This window comes from Porites lutea, chromosome 7 (genome assembly GCF_958299795.1).
Source record: "Porites lutea chromosome 7, jaPorLute2.1, whole genome shotgun sequence".
Classification (NCBI taxonomy): domain Eukaryota; kingdom Metazoa; phylum Cnidaria; class Anthozoa; order Scleractinia; family Poritidae; genus Porites; species Porites lutea.
Genome location: NC_133207.1, coordinates 7,562,553 through 7,581,082, shown reverse-complemented (window position 1 = coordinate 7,581,082; position 18,530 = coordinate 7,562,553). Strand labels below are relative to the sequence as shown.

Below are 18,530 nucleotides of genomic sequence, written 5' to 3'. Positions count from 1 at the left end.
GATGCAAGACTTCCTAGAGCAATTTCAAACTCTGTTCAATGCGACAGGTGCGCTTGTCGTTATTTTCTTTAACATTACACATGTACATGTATTATGCCTCCCAAAAGTAAGTTGACAGTCACTCTCATCTTGATCCTCAAGACTTGAGTATTCTTGATTCTGGATTCTTGAAACTTTCAATAGTCATGTCTCGAGTCTAGAGAACTGATTTTCCAGTTTCGATAACTGGGTTGCAATTTGGGTGTTGAAGCAAGAGGTCTCAAATTACATGTGACATTATGCAAATGTTTGTCACATGTTAGCATTTTCTATCTCACTGCAAATAGGTACACTTGTTTAATATTGTAGTCTCTTTTTTTGAGATATCCAGAAAAAAATATCCGGTCTTTGTAAGTTGTTTTTTTCAGCCTGGGCAGGTTACCTTAAGATTCATTAAGACCCCATCTAATAATAAAATTGTATACAATCATAATCTTACATGTAATTGCAGTATAAGATCATTTTCAACTTTTTTTTTTTTGTGCAAATTAACAAACACATGTACATGTGTAATAATAGGGTGTGTTCCTTTGGGATGATCCGGATCAGCAAGATCAAGTAAATCAATGAATCCTTGTCCAGAGTGGATTCATTGGTCCATTTGATCTACCATGATCCGAGTGATCTGGGATCACTGATCCTAATCCGGATCATCTCAAAGGAACGCACTCATAGAAGCACTCAGTTGTAATTACATGTAATTTTCATCAAATTTGCAGGTTAATTTAAACAGACCATGCCCGTTTTGGCCTGACGATGGAGCTTGTGCACTCAGGGACTGCTCTGTTAATGCATGCAAAGAGGTTAGTATAGATTATAGATACTGAAAAATGGCTTGAAGAAAAGCAGTAGAGATATTCCAAAATGTAACAATCCATGGTCTGGTCATGAGATTATGTCCTATCTTACAAACATTGCAAATTGGTACAAACTGGGTTACAAGCCTCCTGAAATGGAAAAGGTCATTTTTACCCTTGTTACCATCAGATTTTTTCTGTTACTCCTCTGTAATAAGCACAAAATTTTATTGTTCCCTCTCCTTTGAACAAAACTTTTATATAATGAGCTAATACAAGACTGTCCCAATTTTGTGCTTGCTGTCTCTTTTTTATGATCGTTTCCTCTTGCAGGGAATATGCTCCCACTGATACCAACCATTGCCTGTCAGTTTTTAGATCTCTTGAGGAGAAAAAAGAAGTGAATAAGTTGATTTCCTTACAATGCTCAATGACTTGTTTAAAAATTCAGTCTCCTTGGTTAGCCGCAAAAGGATATAAAAATAATACCAACTGAAACTATTCTTGTTTTATCAGTCCTTCTGAGTTACAATCCCCCATTTTTTTCTTTTTTTTTTTTCTCTTTTTTTTTTTTTCTTTATTGATTGATTTATTTTTTTAAAATTATTATTATTTCCACAACAAGTATTGACATACATTGTAGTAGTACATATAGTAAAATAAAATCACAAAAAAAGTCATACAAGATATTTGATTTCAAGTCAAGGGATTCTACAATTTACAAAGCAATTGAAAAACGTGGACATGTTTCGAGTATGCAACTAATTTGTATGACTAAACAAAAAAAACAAATATTGTCACAAAAACAGAAAGGCACGAGACTAAAATAAACAAATAAATCAAGCAAAAAGTATATACAAATATATATAGTAAAATAAAATCACACAAAAGGTCATACAACATATTTGGTTTCAAGTTAAGGGATTCCACGTTTTACACTTCTTATATATTGTTAATGCAACAGATTTTGTGAGAGGTTATTTTTAAAGCGAGACCATTTCCGTACAAAGACGTTTGAGTCGTTATTGTGGAATGCAATATGCTTAATTCAATTTCTATCGAGTTCATAAGTACCTGTATATACACCTGCAGCTTAGGAAGCTTGTTCCCAAGTCTGCAGGTGTATATGTAATGTCTAGCTATAAGGAGTAGGTGATGAAAGAGAAGGTCTTTTACGTCGTCAATGAGACCGAAACAGAGAGACAAGGAGGGAGAGACGTTTTCTAAATCTTTGAAATTTTGAGACATCCACTCGAACATGCTCTTCCAGAAGTTCTGAGTGTATTTGCAAGTCCAGAATAGATGAATGAGGGTTTCTTTTTGTTCCTCGCAAAAGGAGCAGGAATCTGTTTGTTTGATACCTATTTTGTACAGGAAGTCATTTGTGGCTATTTTTCTGTGAAGGAATTTAAATTGGAACGCTCTAAGCTTTGACTCTCTTGTACACCGAGATGATAGGCAGTACGTATTTTCCCAGTTTACTATTATACTAAGATTACAATGTATGTCTCTCTCTTCCAACCACTTTCCCTGACTCCTTGATGGTATAGAAGCTTTTTCGTTTATTAGACATTCATAGATTTTCTTGGAAACTTTGGTGTGAGACAGAAGGGTATCAACAGGATCCTTTCCCTCATTTTTTTCTTGTTAATTAATCATTGCACTTCAAGCTTGGGTCATAAATGAACAGCAAAAAACTCAGTCTCAGGTCCCAGATGTTTAGTAAGATTAGATAAATATTAATGTTATATAGCTAGAAATTTTTTCCCAACAGCGCATGCTCTTATTGGTTATTTCAAGGTTACATGACATCTAAAAATGATACTGTCTCCCACCAAAATCTCTGAGCAGGAAAAATTGCAGACTTTTGATGTCAGGGGGTAACAGTGCACTGTTACCAGGGGGTAACAGTGCACTGTTACCTGGTCTACCTGCGAATGTTGACTGATGATCACTGCTACAGTGAGGTTTAATGAATTTCCGGCTTTAAAACTTCCAGCTACCTGTATATAACAAATAACTTTAAGACTGGTCCCTCGGGAAACACTTAATTTTGATTGCCTTGAATCTCAATCCACCTTGGGAAATATTTAGAACATTGGAATTCTTGGTAAACAAAATAAACTGTTTCTTGCGAGACCAATCATTAAGTGTTTACTATTCTTCTCTAAAGTTCATGTACAATCAGTACAACAATGTTATAACAAAATTGGGTATACTTGTAGACATCAAGAAAGCCATTTAGTGGTAATTTATATTCCTTTGGCTTACTTAACTAATGTTATGCATATCTTTTTCTCCCATAAAACTTTAGGAGGAACTCCCAGAAGGCATTAAAGCAGCGGTAGGTAAATGTATCCATTTTAAATCGTCACTCATGCACTTTGCCTCTATAATGGTGTTAATCAGGGTCCGAAATTGCGCCTTCCTGGTCGCCAATGCGACTAAAAATTTAGTCCCGGCGACCAGAATTTCATAGCTGGTCGCCAGCTAGCGACTTGTAAAGCTGGTTGTTATTGTGGACTTAAACGTTCGGAGAAACTGATTAAGAATTGAAACCTCGAAAAGCTATTTGCCAACAGGTGTCTTCCTTTTTGTCCTGCTCATATTTTTTAATTAAAAGGAAAACGAATCTTCCTGTAATAATACCTCCACAACAGCTACGATCAATACGAGTTGAACGTTTCCAAGCCGCCATTACGAGTAATGTGGCACAAAAAAAATGTGGCCTGGTACGAGCAACATGGCGGCTATGTTTCGTGGTTGTTTTGTGGATTGTTTTGTGGTAGTCATCGGAAGAAAATAGTTTTGATATGATCCGGTACAGTCATGGGCAGACAGCTTTCTGTTCCTACGTTCTCGATCAGATGGCTTTACATGTATATCTCCAAAAAGTAATTTGTGGAAAAAATGAGACATCACTCGTACACGTACGGTTTCTTTCTGGTATCGGGAGCGCAAGTATTGCAATTTTTAAGCACAAAAACGTCCATACCATGCATTTTTTATTCGTGTTTAAACTTTTATTTGAAAAAAAGGGAGGGGGAATTTTTGGCGACCACAATTTGCCCTCTGGCGACCAAAAATTTACACTTGATCGCCAGCTGGCGCTCGTATTAAAAAGTTAATTTCGGACCCTGTTAATATATTTTTGTAATTACATTTCATGTTTTGGCTCATACAGTACATGTGTAACAGGGCTCAAAATACAATGTAACAGCCAGTCAATGGACAATGTCTGGACTGACTGGGGAGTTTGCCAGTCAACCTTTTGTCTTATCAGTCATGTTGACCAGTCACATTCAATCATATTGAAAAAGAAAAAATGATAATTTCCCTGCTGCTCAGTTGCTTCATTATGTAGCGAGTTCCTGTGTATTGCAAACCTCTGATCTGAATTCCTTGGCGAAATGCAACTAGAACCCTTGTTTACAATTCGCGCATTGAAACAGACATCAGGAATCACACACTTTCAGTCACAAAATTAAAAATATAATTTTCTCGACAAATAGAAATTTTCTTCCCTTATAATGGATAGTAAATCTGGATTACTAGCGAAGTTTTAGAATCAAGATCTCACACCGTGATACACTGTACAGTGTACATACACCAGAAATCATTATAAGGAGGTACCAGATTTTAATGTGCACGTTAATGATATTTAAGGTGTTACAGGTTAGTTTTACAGACAGTGTACCTATTGAAATACATATTTTCATTTTGCCGCTGTAATTTATTTTTATTGTTGATAGTGAGTGCTTAAAAGTGCTATAAACTCTAAGCAACCAGGATTTCTGTGTGTGTATGATGCCAGGTTTTGATTCATGGGCCCCTGTGTTAAGAGTTTTTTATCTTATAAATTTTACCGGCCAGAAAGGATATGTGACCAACCTAGAATGAATTTGGCTGGTCATCGTGTCCGGCTTGACTCTCTGGCAATTATTTCGAGCCCTAGTGTAACTACATGTACATGTAAACCAAAGTATTGATAAAGCCTTAATCTAACTTGAAACAGGAGCGCCAGCAAGCTAATAGAAGTGATAAACATAAGAACAGTGTGCATAAACCACAGTCAGACAGTGAGGTAAAGCTTTAAAAACGTTCTTGTTGTTTTTTTTAATTTCAAAGTTGCCTTAGTGGTGGTGATGCTCTAATACCGTACACAGGGTGCAAAGAAAGTCAATTTTAAAGCTTGCCATTCAGGCAAGATGTGGCTAGCATTTACTAGCCCCAAGTTTTTATTTCAACTAGCCCCAAAACATTTTTGATAAGCAGGATTGATTACACAGTTCTTAATCTGTAATTTGAACTCCTCAAAAAACTTCACTTGCCCATCAGGCAAGTTAAGAAACGAATTCACTAGCCCGATGGCAAAATCCTCTAGTCTCGGGCTATCGGACACTACAGTACTTTCTTTGCACACTGAGGACAGCTGTATACAGTCAACCCTCTCTGAACAGACACCTCTATAAGGCAGACACGTGGCTAAAACAGACACTTATGAAGTAGAGTTGGTCCCTGACTCTCTATAAGATGGACATCTTTCTAACATGGACACTTAGTGCCAGCCCAAAAGTTAATTTATCTGAAGCACAAGATACATGTAATGATAATGCTTACTGCAAACTCAATAATTAATAAAATTGGTATTACATTGAAGTCTTTTGTTATGGAGATATTCAATATAGCTTAATTTCCTGAATAAATTTATTTCTATGTGCTATAAAATAACATTATAATAAGCATATTTAGCTTCTAATTATAATTAATACTAATCAATGTGTGCAATAAACATTCTAATGTTCAAAGTAAAATACTATTAATTTTATGTAGACTGGAGTATTTTATATTGACTAATGCAGATGTCACAGATACTGTGAATGATACATTTCCTGTAAAAGCTTAGACCTCAACCCAGGGAAGGGTTGTGCAAGTCATTTTTGCCTGTACATGTGGTGCACTGAAATAAAAGTGCATTCTTGACTGAGGTGTAGATTACTGGATAACTGGGATCCATCAATCTTGGGAAGATGTTATGGAATGTACAAGCAGTGTTATTGATTTGTCCTTTATCATTGCAGGGCCAAAAAGGTGAAACGTGCCCGTTATCAGACAATGATACTCTGGGGGAAATTGATAGCACTATCAGGTACGTGATTGTATTTACATACTGCAAAATTCATTGCATTGCACTGTGCATTTTGCAGAGTTCAAAGGGATTTTGGGTTCTGCCCCTTCAATCATTTGAGTGGGGGCAGGGTTAATGTAAATCACATCGCAATGCACTTGCATAGCTTGGCCCACAAAAACAAAACTGACATGAAACTGAAAATGAATCTGGACCACTCAAGAATTATAGCAAAGGAAATCACGATAGTGAGTGCAATTTTTGTCAAAGGAAGGTCCCTGCCTTGTGAAAACTTTATAATTACGCAAGTTGTGTTTGCAAAAACTGTCTCAAATTCTCCCAACCCCCCTAGTGTTTATATCAGGCTACGCAAACATGCAAAACATTTTCTATTGCTTAATTGTAACTGGTGGCACAGATGTAGATGAACATCTACACCTTAAAGCCTCTCCAGTTTGATGCCCCCTCCCCTATCCTCCTCTAAGGTGTGGCTCCCCTCTAAAGGTTTAAAAGTGTGACTAGTGATCATTTTAAAACTGTAAATATCTTATATACAGTAATACAGTGATAATTTTATGTATGAATCTTTATCTAGTGATGAAGATAAACAAGCATTTGAAGCATGGCATGCTCATGATGATGCTGAAGAAAACTTTTGTGAGCTAGATGGTGAGCAGTGTACAAGAAGTACATTGTACATTTGTATTTTAGCCCTTGTATGAAGTCCCAAGAGTGAACAAAATCAATTTTCTCTCAACAATATTAATACATAATAGGAAGAAAAGGTTATGAGATTTAATAAAATGATCACCTATCCAGAAAAATGCTTTGACCTTTTATCAAATTCTGTCAACTGTAAGAATTCGTAGGCTGATCTTAGGATTTTATGAATATTTTGTTCGTGTTTTTGTTTGTTTGTTTGTTTTTTTCATTAATTTTTGTAAACTGGTCTGGCGCTCTCTAAGGTCGTCTGGGCCTGGGAGCCAGGTTTATGGATATTACAGGATGTCATTTCGTTTTGATCAGCACAAAAAAAAGCACTTCATAGTGAGAGTTTGTAATCTTTACCGAGAGATAGAGTTACATGTAGAAGCATTAAAACAGTTGTGTTTTTTGTGTAACCAGCATGGCTGAAGATCATAGCTAGACTTACTATACTTTCTACAGATTAGTGCGAAAGAAATGTTGAATCTATGCTGAGTTTAGATAGATAGATAGATAGATAGAAACTTTATTTATGTGTCAAGAAAGAAAAACTAGCCGAGGGGCAGGCCCTCTACTAATAGGGGACACCTACAGTTAAAATATAATAGATACAATAATTAAGTAGATAAAAAAATCCATACAATATGTTACAAATTGTTAGCTAAAATACTAAAGCTGAGTGCTAAAATGCTAAAATTATTTCCGATGAGACATCAACTATCACACAGAAGACATCCTTTGCATCCATCATCAATAAGAGATGTCAGATCCTTATTACGTATTCGGTTTCTAAATTCACTTAATGATTTACACGTTTTGTCAATTTTGTCCAGCTTACTCCATAAAATGGGACCTTTGAATTCAAACAAAGCACAAAATCTGGATTTGGTGATAAGATTTTCCCAAAACATAACACCCTTTAAGACTCGCAGAATAATGTAAAAGCAATTATTGCAAATTTCAGATGAGTCATCTTCAGGAATGGAATATGTTGACCTGCTACGAAACCCTGAAAAATTCACAGGCTATGCAGGATTCTCTGCTCAGAGAATATGGAACAGCATTTACAATGAAAATTGTTTCAAGTAAGTTATACAGTGTACGTGTAACTTGGTGGTGTGCTAATTATTTAACGTGATTTGACCAAAACGTTGCGGAGCACACCATTACTTAACCCCGGTTAAAGTATCTATGTGATATTGAACACTCTTACTACATGTAATTGCATAATTCCTTTTGTCTACTCAGGCCAGCTTCTCCCTACAGCAACAATTACGGGGTGGTTACCTCCAAAAATGTTGGAAGTAAGTTTTTGTGTTTTGATTGAGCAAGTAGTCGTCATAGGGGTCATTATTTTCTGTGTTTGGTTTTGTCTACGGTACATTGTTGTAAATCCACCAGGGCCATCGTTAAGAGCCAAGGGCGGGGATTTCCCTCGGTTATTTTCATGGGAGACAGAAGGAAAAGACGACCTAATGAAGCCCCTAGATGTTCAACGATTCCCCGCCTTCTTATTGCACATACTCAACACTTCGTTCCTCTTAAATTAGCGGGGTTAATTCGGGCAACGGACACTTATGTGAAGTACTATCACGCAACAATCGAGAATCGAGTCTCGATTCTCGATTCTCGATTCTCGCGAGGATCGAGAATCGAGTGTCAACTTCCTTTTGAACGGTACTGTATTACAAAGTTAGGCCTTGCAGAAGGAGAAGAGACCAATAAATCCTTTAAGGTTTTATTTGTTTCGCTTGCTAAACCGCAACTGAAAATGACAGTGATACAAAACCAAGGATTGCTCTGGCGTTTGAAACGCTGAGCAAATCTGGTTAATTTCAGCTCGGCTACGACTCGGTGCATATGTTTCTTCTTTCTGTAAGCCCTTTTATTGCCATTGCGGAGTCTTGTAAGGTGGCTTGACTACAATGTAATTTTTGAGTTTGTGGACGAAATCCTGCAGTGTGACCATTCAAATGAAACCTCTCTAGAAGAACTTCCACATAATACTATTTGTTTGTTTGTTTGTTTGTTTGTTTTTGTTGTTGTTGTTTAATTTTTAAGTATTTTCCAAATTAAATTTGGAAATTTTCTTGAATGTTGACTGCGGCCATTTTCGACAGCCAATCATTGTGTTGTTTATAATTTTTGTGCTTTGTTCTCTTTGTTTTTGACTTTATATTATATGTATCCCTGGCGTTTATTTTAACAGTTCAGCCGAACATTTTAGCATATCCCTTTTGTGTCCGGCTCCTTTGTACAATAATTTCAAGTTAATGATTTTAGCAGGAACACATACAACGAATACCAAAACGTTTGATTTCAAAGTTTGTCCCCTTTCCCTTTCCGAAATACGATAAAGCGAGCGCACCCTAAGTAGAAACAATTTGCTTGTATTGACAGCAATGTGCCTTGAGAAGCGAGTCTTTTATCGAGTGATATCTGGGCTGCATTCCAGCATTAACATCCACTTGTCTGCACTATACCTTTTCAAAGGTCAGTCTAACTTAACGTAGTGTATACTTTCATAGGGGTGGATGACAAGATTGTCCTTTGTGGACGTTACATTTCGTCTTGGGAACCGGAGGGGGAGGGGGAGGGGTAGAACTTCCATCAAACAAATTAGGGAATTAAGGGCCTGTTTACATGAAGGTGGGGGACCCCAGGTAGGTGTGGTAGCATGTGGCGGGTCACCCCACCTAACATGTAAACGTGATCCCATCAAAATGAGAGATTATATGGACAGGCGGGTTACCCCACCTAAGCGGGTTACCTCACCTTCGTGGGGTCCCCCGCCTCCATGTAAACAGGCCCTAAGTTTGCAATGTGCTTTAATACAATCATGTAGTTTACCATTGCACTTGTTATTAAAAGAATGCTACAAGTTAGGTAGAAAGAACAATGTACAGAAGGTCAGATAAAACAATCGTGCTCCTTGTTTAACAGAGACATTTGCTCTCTGTTAAGCGTTGTTATTTTTTCCTTCTTCAATTCGCTGTGTCTTTCAGGGAATGGTCTTATGAAACCAAAATGGGGCCCAAATCTTAAAGAGTTCAAGCGACGGTTTGATCCAGGAACCACAAGTGGTGAAGGTGAGATGCAGTGCTGGGTTCTTACTTAATGGGCAAATTTAGCAATCGGGGGAGGAGCGCGGGCTGATTTCACGAACTGTGGCTGGTAATCGAGCCTACAGTGACGACGGCTCGCGGAATTAAAAAAACAGCTTGACCAATTCAAAGTAGACAGACCGCAAATTATAGTAGTTGCTAAAAAATATATCTACGTGATGGCAGAGCAGCAAATTGGGTACTGGAAGTTTCGGTCAGTCCTTTTCACGCGCTTCCCCAATTGACGTGCCCGTTCTGCTGCTAAATTACTGTAATTGTTCCTACTAAGTCAAAGTGTATTGATACTACCATGAAGCTGGGACAAGTTAAGGCCACTGGGTTTTTCGGAAGCTTACGCAACTAAAAAAGCAATGTTAGTGAAACTGTCACTTAAAAAGTTAACTCACGCTGTTACAAACTTGATCGCTTCAATTCCACTTTGTTCAATTTGTCAAATGCACAAGCGATTCTTTGTGGAGTTTCAATGTTAATGATCCTCTTTACTGGTTCTGACAAAGACAAAAAAAAATCCTTGTTTTAGTTTGCATCCTCCATAAAACTTAAATTTGGAACATTTCTTGTTGTAGTCGTGCCTGACGGCAAAGAAAAAAAAAATGTGCAAAAGCGTGATGCACGTGCAGAGTGTTTTAAGTAACAGACCTTATTAGCTTGTATATTTTGTTTTCCCATTGCAAACCACGTGCATCCACGTGCATGTGTATACTTGTGTATGTATGATTTATGGAAAGGACAAAAGGCAAATTCGCCGGAAAACATCACGTTGTCTGAATTGGGAAAAACAAAACATACAAGCTAGAAAGGTCTATTGTCATATTCGCAGGGAATGTGGCGTCGCGAAATATCGGTTGCTTTGTCAGGCTGCTAAATAAAATGTCAACATTGTATCCGGCAGGTCCCACCTGGCTCAAAAATCTCTACTTCGCTTACACTGTTGTTCTGAGAGCCATAACCAAAGCAGCACCATTCTGGGAACAGGAGCAGTTTTACACTGGAGACTATGAAGAAGACTTGCATGTCCAGAAACTCGTGAAAGCTCTTTTAGCAAAATCAAAGTAAGAGAGACAATTGAACTAGCCATTAGTAAAAGACACGACACGCAAATGGGCTATGCCACACTGTTATTTATCTTAGCTTTTTTCAAAGGTAAAAACGTGTCTTCGCATCAGTTGAATCACAGGGTCCAGAGGAGATGTGTTTGTCGATAGAACATCAAAACCCGTCGAAAACCTCTGAAAAAATGGGTTATTTCGATCGCGTTACAGTTTCGTTACACATTCTATAGACCGCAAACCAAGAGACTGAGGGCTCGCAAGATCGGCTTACAGTATAAAATACGTCCTTTTTTACTCGGCACTTCATGCCTCGGTCGCCCTTCGCGCGACGTTCCGTGCGCCAGCGAGGATATGCCTTGCGGTTATTGATTTTCAAAATGGCGAACAACAAAGTCGATCTGGTGAGATAAGAAGCGAGGAAATCGTTTACAGTAGATTCATTAAGATCCCATTGGGCTAATAAATCGTGCTAAGCGACAGGTATAGACATTTCTCAAGGTGAGACTTTAATAAGTAATTCATTTATTCACACGAAACTCCTCTGGACCCTGTGTTGAATTCCAAAAATAATGGTCCAGTTTTGTAGTTTAAGACAATATTAAGGCATTGTATTTGTTTCCTGTCATCTTTGCCACGGGTAGCAAGGATGGACATAAGGTGAAAGTGGGCCGAATTTTTGAATGCTATGCCTGCAAAAATCGCCCAAAAAGATTATTATGGTTAGTGCCGGGACCTGGTGAAGCCTGTCTGAGCAAACCACATGGATTTAAGGATGAAGTTTCGCGGTGTTACAACGTTTGAGGTACAAGAGTACCAAGACAAGTCGAGTTAGTCGCTAATCTTGGTATTTGCTTTGCTCTGCTTTTTTTTCTCAGAACTTGTCCGAGCACCTTTGATGAGAAGCTGATGTTTAAGGACCCGACAAACGCCAATAACCTTAAGGTACATATCAGCTTCTGTTACCCTGTAGCTAACAAAGGTTTGTCACAGGTAAAAAGAAGGTTAATTCCGTTTTTACAATGGATTTGAATCAATTGTTAATTAATCAAATTAATCATTTGACTTCAATTAATCGATCAAAAACATTGTTTCCAAAGGAAAAGATATTTTGAAATCGCGCTCACGCATTCAGTATTGTCTAGCTATCTACTGTAGGATTCATTACGAAGATTATCGGTTTTGCACCAGGCCACAGTTGCTCGAAGGCCGATTAGCGCTTAACCCGGGGTTAAATTTAACCCTGCTTTCTTTTTCTTGTGTTCTAAAGTGTTTTCTCGGACAATTTTCTCCGTTATTTTAAGAGCTTCCAATCATCAACCTGTAGATAAAAAGAATTAAAACTGATATGCTTAAAAGCTTTCAAATCTGAATTCAAATCCCGCACTGACCCTGGGTTATTTTAACACAGCTTTGAACAACTCGGCCCTGGCTTCAGTTGTTTAAAAGGGGGATACCGTAGATGACCTACTAAACGCTCTCTTCCAAATAAACGCCTCTTAGCTAATTTTATTAGGCGTCCCTATCTTATAAACGCCCCCTGTATAATAGACGACCCCTATGAGAATTACTCCAAATACAAGGAATCAGCAAAAACCATTAACCAGGGTTTGCGTATTTCGTCTTGTTCAATGTCACGTTCAAAGTAAGGCAACACAACCCTGAGAGAGGATTCTGACATCGATGTTGGGATTTGAAAGAGCGATATGAATCTCTAGACGGTCTTGACGTATCAATTAGTGATGGAATAGATATTCTGCTATTTTAATACTCTCTTGATATGTTGCTTAAATCATATTAGTTTTGTTGAGCCTCGCCTTGTCGCAGTTATGAGAATAAACGCTTCTCTCTTTTAAATGCCTTCGATCTGTTAAACACCCCCGCTTGGACCCCTGAAATTAAGTAGACGCCCCAGTTGTTTATTAGGTCATTTACGGTAACGCTATCCACTGGATAAATCTACATCCAGTGTATAGCGTAATTGGTTTCCCTAATACTTATCCACTGGATAGAGCTATCCAACGTTTGTAAAACCGTGGCCAAAATATTTGTTTTTACAATTTCAGGAAGAATTCAGGCTTCATTTCAGGAACGTTTCGCGTATCATGGACTGTGTAGGTTGCGACAAGTGCCGTCTGTGGGGAAAGCTTCAGGTACAGCTGTAATGACCATATTGAGACTGCTCGCTCCCCTTTCGAGGCTCGCGCAGGATATTCTAATAACAACAATAGCCCATGTTAGATATATTACAATTTTTCCAACATGACTCTGAGGCTTTCTGGTCATATTCCTATATTTGGTTTGGTTTTCTTTGTGCTCAAGTCTCTTCTGGAAATTGCGAGTCAATGGAGTCGTTAAAAATTTGCAATTTTGTTCCTAAAGCCTCAGAGTCATGCTAGAATTGTAATATAGCGAAAGTGGGCTATTAAAAAGTAATCGTGCGATGCACGATGGGAAGGGTGCGGTGGAAAGGCGGGAGCCTCTCGTCCACTGTTTTCTCTTCCCATCGTCCCCACCACGTTTTCTTTTTCCCCTCTCCCCAGCCTCCCCATGACACAAAGGACTCCGCTGGGAAAAGTGGTGATACTGAGTGATTGATTACCGTATTTCCGAGTTCCCCCGGACCTCTGTATCAAAACGAGGTTAAGTGCTCAGCCTTTGATATGGAAATGATTTTTCATTGCCATGCAAGTAAAACTCATTTTCACAAGAAAGGTTGTGCACTTGGCCTCATTTTGAAAGTGAGGGGTTTTGGAACTCGGCGGCTGGTGGCCTATTCTCATGACTGTTAAGATGACTTTTGCCGACTCAGACTAATTGACTGAAAACCAGACAGGTGCGGAGCTGTCACTCAGGGGTGGGGGCGGGGGCTGAGGATTCCCCCCGCCTACTATGAGCATGATCACCGGCTACTTATATGGGACTTCCTAACTGTTTATTTCCCCGCCTTCCAATTGTATATACCCAGCAACTTGAAATCTTAGTGCTAACCTTGTCAGCAACAAACTATTATTCTTACCTGAAGGAGTATAAGAAAATACTCAAACAGGAAATAATTTTTAAGGACGTGTTATGCACTGATAACTGTGCTCTAGCACCCACAAGAGTTATTGCTTTTGTATTGATTAATTAATTAATGTACTTTTCCTCGTTCAAAGAAAAGGTGTCCAATAATTTATTACGATCTATCTCATAAAAAAACACAATCTGAGGGCTTATCCAAGTGTACAATTTCTACTTATGTCCGGTTTTGTGCGCAGCTGCAAAAGCACACGAAAAATCGCAAAACCGTTTGCGGATTCTCACAATTTCGAAAAAACCCTGATAAACGTTGGCGTATGTTCCCAGTCTAGTAAAACTAGAAACAATCGTGACTGACTTGAAATAAATACTTCTAAGATCTGTTGCTAGGTAAATGAAACAGACAATCTGCCTTATTCACAACAGGTACAAGGTCTTGGTACAGCACTAAAAATCCTTTTCTCTGGTCACGAATTTGACGATGGGAAGTTTGAAAAGAGTCGCCATTTTCAACTCAGAAGGTCGGAGATCGTTAGTTTATTCAACGGTTTCGGAAGGTGAGACGTCACTTAGAAAGTCTTAGTTTTCCTTTCAGTCGTTTTTTGCCTTGTCACGCAACGCAACCTCGTTCATGGGGGCCGAATAGGAGAGAGCCCTGGGATCGAGGTTGCACTCAACGCTCCTCCCCAACAACTTTTTAGGAGGAGTGTTGTGTGACGAGACAAATACGGCTGCGAGGGAGACTAAGAAAAATCAGGATTTGTTCAAGATCTCAGCAACATGTATGTTGCTTATTACTAAAAGATAAATAAAGGCGTAGTTTCCAAAGAATTGTAGAAACTGTTGTTTTGCATTGGTGAGAGAGTTACACTGTAAATGCAAAGATTTGGTTTTATCAATTGATATGTTAAGGTAGATTGGTAGTTGTAGGGAGATCGAGAAGCTGAAGTTTGGATGGACTAGCCCCGCGCCACCACGTAACATTCTACTATTGTTAAGCAAGTCAGCCATGATTACAAAACAAAGAACAAGGAATTTAATGTCGTACTTCCGGCTCTGCGAACTAAATTCAGTAAGAAGTTCATTACATACCAGGAAGTGAGGACCTTCAATGACTGAAGACTCAGCAAAGGAATAAAAATCGCTGTTTCAATTCAAACAGTTGCTAAGGACTGTTAGTTTGTAATTTTCTAGTACAGTCATTTTGCAAGTATTTGCACTTTAGTATTTTTTTATTCTCATATATTTTTATCATTTTTTATTGGCCTCGTTGATTTGCTCTGCTGGAGGGGCAAATCCTCTGTAAACAATTGGTCAAAACGAATCGCTCTAACGAGAAGCAAGTGCTCGAAACGTCACCTTCACTACCTCCCTAAGGCGGCCAAACGTATCAACTCGTTTTATAAAACTATATCGGCTTTGTTGCCTATCAATACCTTTCGATCCATCGGTTTTGCCCATATATTTTTAATGGCGCAACCCAGTTTGAATGCTTGGGTGTTCCATGAGCCCCTTTGTGCGAGAACACTCTTATGCTGTACATGATACGCTAATGTACTTCTGGAACTCTTCTCCAACAGGTTGTCCAGCAGTATCAGTTACCTACAACAGTTCAAAACAATGGAGCACGGGTGAGAGAATTGTGTATTTTACGCTCTGCTTCATATCCTGGGTACCAGAGGTTTTTTCTCGTGTGCGACGAGGCGCTTCGTCGGCCGACACGTCTTCGGCCAAAGGTCGAAGACACGAGCGGCGAAGGGTACCCAGGGCACCCAGGGTAACTGGCACCCAGAGTATCTGTTTCACTTCTCAGGGCTCGAAAAAAATTCGAATTTCATTGTCCATTAGGTAGGCAGTTCTCACATTTTGTTTGCCCAGGGCCACTTTTTGCTCCCCTTAATTAATGATTTTGTTAGAAGGTGAGTTGTTTGGACCAGCTGCTCACTGGGCAAGTAGGATTTAAAAGTTACTTGCCCAGCTAAGCAAATCCGCCTGTCCCAGAATACCGTATTCCGGCGGACGGGACTTTTTCCGACCCCTGTCCCTTGCAAAGTATAGGCATAGAAATTATGTCCTTCAGACGTACTCCTGCTTCTTCGTGAAGTTGTCAGTTGTTAAGCCTAGAAAAAATATTGTTGCAAGTGCGACAAATGGTACCCCAAACTGGTATATGCGACGCCTGCAAAAAAACTTTGATATTGATTACATGGATACTGACAGTGGTGAATACAGACCTTGCAAAGATCTGTTTTCCGAAATATATTATCATAAGCTAATAAAACAGTTAATATTGACGATCATTAACGCTCTACCCTCCCCCCCCCCCCCCCCCCCACAAAGAAACATGCCCGTAGGGTTCGTCCTTCCCTTATGTCGTAATTATTTAATTGTTGTTTGTAACAGGCACAGATAACAAATAACTTGGTACTGACGCCCAGATCATCGTGTTCACACTGAACTCCTTGTCTCCACTAGCCGCAAAGAAAGTAGGGAGAGTAATACCGTAATATAAGTGAATGTAGATAAACAAAAACATAAATCATTTTAATTTAATTTATTAGAGATGCAGCTCATTCGCCACTTTAGAAACAAGAAGGCAATTAGGCTGAGTAAGGTTTCGCAAAGACCTCTGGGACTGTACTAGGGACAGCGAAAAAAATGGCCAATAGCTGACCGGCGCGTCCCCAGTAACAATCCCAGAAGCAAATGCGGTGCACATATCGGCTCCAGTTCCCTACTCTCCAACAGTGGCGAATTGCAAGTTAGGATTAAGTTCGTTACTCTCAGCAAAAATTCTCTTTGTCGGTTTTATCCTTATGTCAAGTTTACTTTGAAATACCGTAAAATTCCGAAAATAAGCCCCGGGGCTTATATTTTTCAAAGGCCCTTTTTGATGGGCTTATTTTTGGAGGGGCTTATACACAGAGGGGTTTATCTAGGGATGGAAATTTGCGTTTCAAAATCGATTGGGCTAACTTTATATTTGGAAGTAAATTTACTGTTTTTGCTTTGTTTTACTTTGTATTTGAGGGCAATTTTCCAGGTACAAGCCCCCGGGGGGCTTATATTTGGAGGGGCGATTTAACGGAGGGTTTTTTGCGTTACGAGTTTGGGGGAGCTTATATTTGGAGGGGCTTATACATGGAAGGCCTTATTTTTGGAATTTTACGGTATGTCAGTGGACCGGTTGCAAGTTAACCCCGGGCGCTTCCCATTTAGCCCAAAATTCCGGAAAGGTCGGTTAGAAATCAAACGGAAAGGACAAATGGAAGTTAAGGTGGTCTACTTTAACCGATCCTACCAGTCGGACCGGAATGTCCTATTTGTTGTTCCCAGTATTGTATACTGCTTACGAGAACAATGTGGCGGGAATTGGTGAATCTCTGTAAAAATCACTCATTTGTTGACTATAGAACAGTGCACTTACCTGTTTTGTTGATGTATCCATGCTCAACAATCAGACTTCATTATGATTTGATGAATAAGTGGGCTATTTCTTTGGTGATTTCTATTTTACTTTGGCATTGGTTGTGTTTGTATTTGGCGCGAATCAAACGTGAGATGGCCTGGATCATGTCTGTGAAACAGGACATTTAACGTTTCACTGGGTACGTGGAATTTCCATATTTTGTTGAATGGAAAGCGTCCCTTGAATCCCCTTATGTTTGAGGGAGGTTGGTGGTGTTGTAGAAGGCTTCATTTCTTAAGATTCGGACACGTCACTCTCTAATGTCATTTGACTCTTTTGTTGTCCAGACCCTCAGTAGGGAACTGTCGATAATAAATATTAGGGCCTAAGCTAACTTTAAAAGACCTTTATGTTGTATTTTCTAATCACCACCCACATATTTTATGTAACAGTTAAGTTTATTTTGAAATAGAATACACCTGTTAAGCCATCAATAGGCTAGAACCCCCCCCCCTCCCCCCTCAAAAAAAAAAAACATTCATAATATCAGAAAAAAAAGTTTGCCTACAACAGGTAGTTATAAGAGGAAGAGGCATTTATAGGTAAAAGAAATCATGAATACTTAAGCCCTAACGGCAGGATGAAAGTCGTTTGTTAATTTTTAAGAAAAACCAACATATCTTAAGAAGATTTTTTTTTCACAATTTGCACAGGAACCAAAAATGAAACTACTGTAGTCTTGCAAAGTAAACGGACACGAGACCCTTTCTGTCCTATATGATCCTCAGTTCAGTCATCTCTTTCTGTATCTGATATCCCTGTAAATACTAGCTACTTTTAGCATGAAACCTTGTTGCATGAATTGTAAAAAATTAAATTTATCCTGTACAATGACTGAAATCATTTTTTTAACTGTAGTTTTATAACTGAAAGTTTGGTTTAATAAAGCACATCACTTTAAATATGACAGCTAAAGTCTTGTGGTTAAACGAAGTCAAATTTAGACCGCGGTTTAAGAAATCATTGGACCTCCAGAAAAATGCCCTTTATTTGAGGGTCAACGTATTTAGCGCGAAAGTACTAATTGGGAACACTATTTTTACGTCTCCAACTGTAGCGGGAACCCGCCATTTGCAGGGCAAAAGCAGTACCTTCATTTCTCAGTTATTTTAAGACCCTGAGTGTTGGTCCGGTCCCGGGAATCGAACCCTTGACCTCCCACTCCGCAGTCAAGCCCTCTACCGACTGAGCTAATCC

General features: G+C 38.9%; 1 protein-coding gene across 1 annotated transcript in view; it reads left to right on the top strand.

Moving 5' to 3' along the window:
• LOC140943681 (ERO1-like protein beta) overlaps positions 1 to 18,240 on the top strand; it is a 24,361-nt gene extending 6,121 nt beyond the window's left edge. Inside the window, exons 3-17 of the mRNA XM_073392794.1 lie at positions 759 to 842; positions 3,151 to 3,180; positions 4,852 to 4,920; positions 5,918 to 5,985; positions 6,560 to 6,633; positions 7,634 to 7,754; positions 7,918 to 7,973; positions 9,070 to 9,162; positions 9,675 to 9,758; positions 10,687 to 10,846; positions 11,722 to 11,788; positions 12,910 to 12,996; positions 14,291 to 14,421; positions 15,445 to 15,495; positions 16,268 to 18,240. Coding sequence (XP_073248895.1) covers positions 759 to 842; positions 3,151 to 3,180; positions 4,852 to 4,920; positions 5,918 to 5,985; positions 6,560 to 6,633; positions 7,634 to 7,754; positions 7,918 to 7,973; positions 9,070 to 9,162; positions 9,675 to 9,758; positions 10,687 to 10,846; positions 11,722 to 11,788; positions 12,910 to 12,996; positions 14,291 to 14,421; positions 15,445 to 15,495; positions 16,268 to 16,277 — 1,185 coding nt within the window. The 3' untranslated portion in view covers positions 16,278 to 18,240. The remainder of the gene's footprint in view (positions 1 to 758; positions 843 to 3,150; positions 3,181 to 4,851; positions 4,921 to 5,917; positions 5,986 to 6,559; positions 6,634 to 7,633; positions 7,755 to 7,917; positions 7,974 to 9,069; positions 9,163 to 9,674; positions 9,759 to 10,686; positions 10,847 to 11,721; positions 11,789 to 12,909; positions 12,997 to 14,290; positions 14,422 to 15,444; positions 15,496 to 16,267) is intronic.
• Positions 18,241 to 18,530: the final 290 nt, after the last annotated feature.